Raw genomic sequence first — 4,178 nt, 5'->3', positions numbered from 1 at the left:
GCGCGCCAATGCATGGAAACGTGGAGGTGGGGTTTCTGGAGGCGGAAGGAACTCCCGTCTACATCCCACAGCCGGGAGGGATGAGGCGGCTGTGATTGGCTAGTTCGTTGTCAGGCAACGGCTATACAACTACAGCTGACACCAGCCAGCCCAGTATGGCATTTAAATCGTATTAAAGTTCTATTATGTAACGTGTTTTATGAAAACAATTAAAAGTAATTTTGTCTGGTATGTGGTCTTCTCTTTGCTCTTCTATTGAGACACCTCACCTGTCATTGCTAGAGTATAATAATTATTAGAAATGTGTACAATCAATGGTTGATGTGCATTCATCAATAATGAGTTCAGGACAAAATAGAAAACTGAAAAAGGACTGGATTTATTATATTACAAAATATGATAATGTCCTTTTTGAGCCATGTAAAATAAGACATAGCTAAAACATGTGGCATGTACGAGAAAACAAAAAAAATAAAAACAGCCTGTTAAAAATAGAAAATACAATTTTAACTAAAATAGGAGGCAGGTGGTGTTCACAAATGAAACACATTTGACTCACTACCTTGACACGAGTCATTGGCCAGTGGCCTTCACACAGATCTGTTAAAACCACAGATTGATCATCAGGACCAGAAACACAACAGAAATATGAACACATTAGATAATCAGATTTAACCTCTTTCCTCCTGGTAATGTTTGTGTAAGATAATTCCCAAAATGATTAATGGCAATGAAATAAACCATACACAGCTGTGCCGTTTAATTCACTCATCTTTCATATTTTGAGACTTCTTTGCCGGCAACCTGGTTAATATGTGGAGAACCTCCCAGTTGGCCATTGTATAGCAGCAACCAGTTCTACATGTTTATCCAGGCAGGGAGATAAATAAAATGGCCTACTTTTACATGAATTCTATTCAATTCTATCATAACATAGATGAATAGGTAATTTGGACCTATATTTTAAGATTGCGAAGTAAAGAACATGGAGTAAACGGTGCCTTCAGAACACTTTGCAACTCAACACTTATCTCACAATACAAATGATCTCACAACACATCGCTGGTGTGACACGATCTGCGATTTTTGGGGAATGATGGCGTAGTCTTGTAGTGTGCGACAGACAATAAATCACGCTTCAGGTTGCCTACTTCAAAACTACTGTACCAATACCATCCACATATACTGAACTGGAGTGCTCAGTCAAGCAGCATACTTACAGCAGCATACTTCCAACAAAATAATTGATTTCCTAAAAAGGAGAAAAATCATATTAAAATCACGTTTAAATGCATGGATACAGAGCTCTAGGCACTGTTCTCTAAATGCAGAGACATCAGAATTTTGCCTTCACACCCTCAAAATCAGCATACGAAACCTTACGCTGCTACCTGTTTTGCAACGTATAAACAAGAGATTTACGGTTTAATTGACACAAACCATTTATAATTTGCCCAGTGAAAATACTCCTGCTAAAGAACACAAAACAAATCATCAATAATAGTGGCATATCTGAAGCCTGCTCCCAGGATCGTTCTTTCCAGGGCTGAAGAAAGGGTAGACGGGCTCATGAAAGCAGGTGTCAAACACAAACAGCTTCTTCATGGTGACGGCATCGTAGAAGCTGACACGGCCGTTGTCGTAGTCCAGGTACACGCCGACGCGCGGGGAGTTCCAGTAGTCGGCCACGGGGACCCGTTGGTCCTCCTCGTTGGCGTACAGGCGGTCCTGAAGGCACAGGCTCCAGTACCCATGGGCCGGTGTGAGGTTGACGAAGCCCTTCCTGTTGCTGTTCTCGGAGGTGACTCCCAGGTACCACACGCCCTTGTCCTTCACGTCCACCTCCCAGTAGTGTTGACCGGCAGAGTAGTGAGCTGTGGCCAGGACGCCGCCGAATCGATTGAAGCGAAAGGGCAGATCGGGAAGATCGTTCAGCCGCATGTGGCCCTCCTCCACTTTGGTGTCAAAGTCTGTGATGAACAGGTTGGGGTGAGCCGTGTCAGGGTCCATGGTCAGGTTCTGAGGCATAGTGTGTAGGACATGCATCATCTTCTTCCAAACGATGAGCTGGAAGGGCTCCGGGAAGTCCGACCAGTCAGTTGCACTCTCGGACGATTTAGGAGTCACCAAGGGCTTGGCACGCGCACGTACGACGTCGTTGTACGTTTTCGTGAGCTTCTCGAAGTTGGTTTTGCCAGTTAGGTGGGTGTTGATATCATCCATCTCAGAGTCCACCTTGGCCAACTCAGTGTCCAACATATCCAGGTTGTCATCTATAACATTGAGGGCTGCTCTTTCATCGGCATTAAGGCTCTCCAGCAACGAGTCTCTCTCGTCCAGCAGGAACTGGACAAGCACACCGACGTCTGCTTCGATCTTATCCCTAAGCCTCCGCTTCCTCTGCTTGGCTTCACTTTTGGTGCTTTCGTCGGCCACCTTCACTTTGACACACTGGATCTTGTGCCGCCTGAGCACCGTCAGCCTGCTCTCCAGCTCTGCTTTCAGGTCGTTGACGATCTCACTCACCGGGGCTACTTGATGTCGTCTATGGACCTTAGATTCCCTACAAACCACGCAGATGGGCCTCTTATCAGTGTGGCAGTACAGCTTCAGCTCCTCGCCGTGTTTCTCACACTTGCCATCCATTTGCACAGGCTTCTCCGGCGCGGAACTGGAGCCCAGCATGTCCAGCTTGTCCACCATGTTCTGTGCCAGGAAGTTCTTGGTGAAGCTGGGCTTGTTGAACACCGCTCTGCACTGGGGACACGCGTAGCCTTCGAAATGATCGCGATTTTCATCCCAGTGCATGCAGATGCACTCCCGGCAGAAGTTGTGGCCACAATTTAACATGACGGGCTCTTTGAAGTAATCCAGACATATTGGACAGATCAGCTCTTTCTTCCAGTCTTCGTTGGTACCGCCGGTGGCCATGTTGTTGTTTTAGCTCTTCGCAGATGGCGTTGGCTAACGTTATAGCTTTATAACACGACGCGGATCACGTTACTTCAGTCTTTATAACAGCCTGGGAATAAGCTTCCTAAGCTCAAATATGATCGACGGAACTTGTAACCTATCTGACATTAATTTTACATTGATGTCAAACTCTATATTTGACTAAGTTCCGTCTTCAAACCTTCTCTTGTCGTCTCACATTCCAAAGTGTCCGGAAGTATCCTACCAACTCGCAACGTTGGCCTTCGTCGTACGACGGAGTCGCGTCCCGGGAACAGCAGAGCTACAAGCTCACAACGCGTCGCAGATGTGACGCGTTGTGAGCTTGTAGCTCTGCTGTTTTGGTGCGCTGCACGGTCATAAGATGGAACTATATACATGTCAACAACCAACTAGCCAATCACACAGCTCGACCGTCCCTCCCGGCCATGGGATCCATACAGAGCCATGAGTGGGGGGGAGGGGGGGGGGGAATACACATGTAGTCTCCCTCTTGTGGAGCGGAGGTTAAGTGAGAGTGAAAAGCCACTCACTTATAATATATATAATATAATATATATTTGAGCATAGACTTTAATTGACGATGATGTATATTTTGCCTCTATTATCTAATTATATATGTCATAATTGTACACTTCGGCCTATAGGAGGTCACATGCAGGGAAGCCTGAGTGAAGAGGTCATCTAGGATAACAAGTCACTAAATAAGCCTAGGGACACTTTAAGATAGTCAGTTTGCAACAGCTGTTGCATGATAGCAGGATGAACAGAGTTCATCCTGCTATATAGTGGACATTGTGAGGTTTTATCACTCAAGAATGCTTTCAAAATAGACCACCTGTGGTAACTTGTTGACAGAGGCAATAGAGCCTTAAGGGTCAACTCACACGCATGCACGCACGCACGCACGCACGCACGCACACACACACACACACACACACACACACACACACACACACACACACACACACACACACACACTAGAGATGTATAAGATGGGACAGAAAATCTGTTAGAACTGAGAGTGAGAGACAGCAGAGAGAGACAAGGCGGAACATAGGCGCTCTGCCTGGGACGAAGGCCTCAATATGCCGTAACCATGGAACGAATGCTTAGTTGTAACCTGTAGATTGCTGACCAATAAATGTAAAGAAGGAAATGTGCCTGCTTGGATCTCCTATTCATTTCAACAGCATGCAACTTCTGTTGTAATCTCTTGGTAAGGA

The 4,178-nt window shown here is 45.9% G+C and overlaps 1 protein-coding gene across 1 annotated transcript; it reads right to left on the bottom strand.

Moving 5' to 3' along the window:
• Positions 1 to 357: 357 nt before the first annotated feature.
• Positions 358 to 3,170, bottom strand: LOC308327295 (zinc-binding protein A33-like). The gene has a single exon (XM_080780608.1). It carries the CDS (start codon positions 2,929 to 2,931, stop codon positions 1,495 to 1,497), a length of 1,437 nt encoding a protein of 478 aa, XP_080636734.1. The 5' UTR covers positions 2,932 to 3,170; the 3' UTR covers positions 358 to 1,494.
• Positions 3,171 to 4,178: the final 1,008 nt, after the last annotated feature.

Source organism: Protomyctophum bolini, assembly GCF_963924005.1.
Source record: "Protomyctophum bolini genome assembly, chromosome: 2".
NCBI classification, from domain to species: Eukaryota; Metazoa; Chordata; class Actinopteri; order Myctophiformes; family Myctophidae; genus Protomyctophum; species Protomyctophum bolini.
Note: the sequence above shows the minus strand (reverse complement) of the source record. Positions and strands in the feature narration are given on the sequence as shown.

Coding starts and splice junctions, on each gene's coding strand:
- LOC308327295 (XM_080780608.1), bottom strand. CDS start 2,931: ATGGCCACCGGCGGTACCAACGAAGACTGGAAGAAAGAGCTGATCTGT.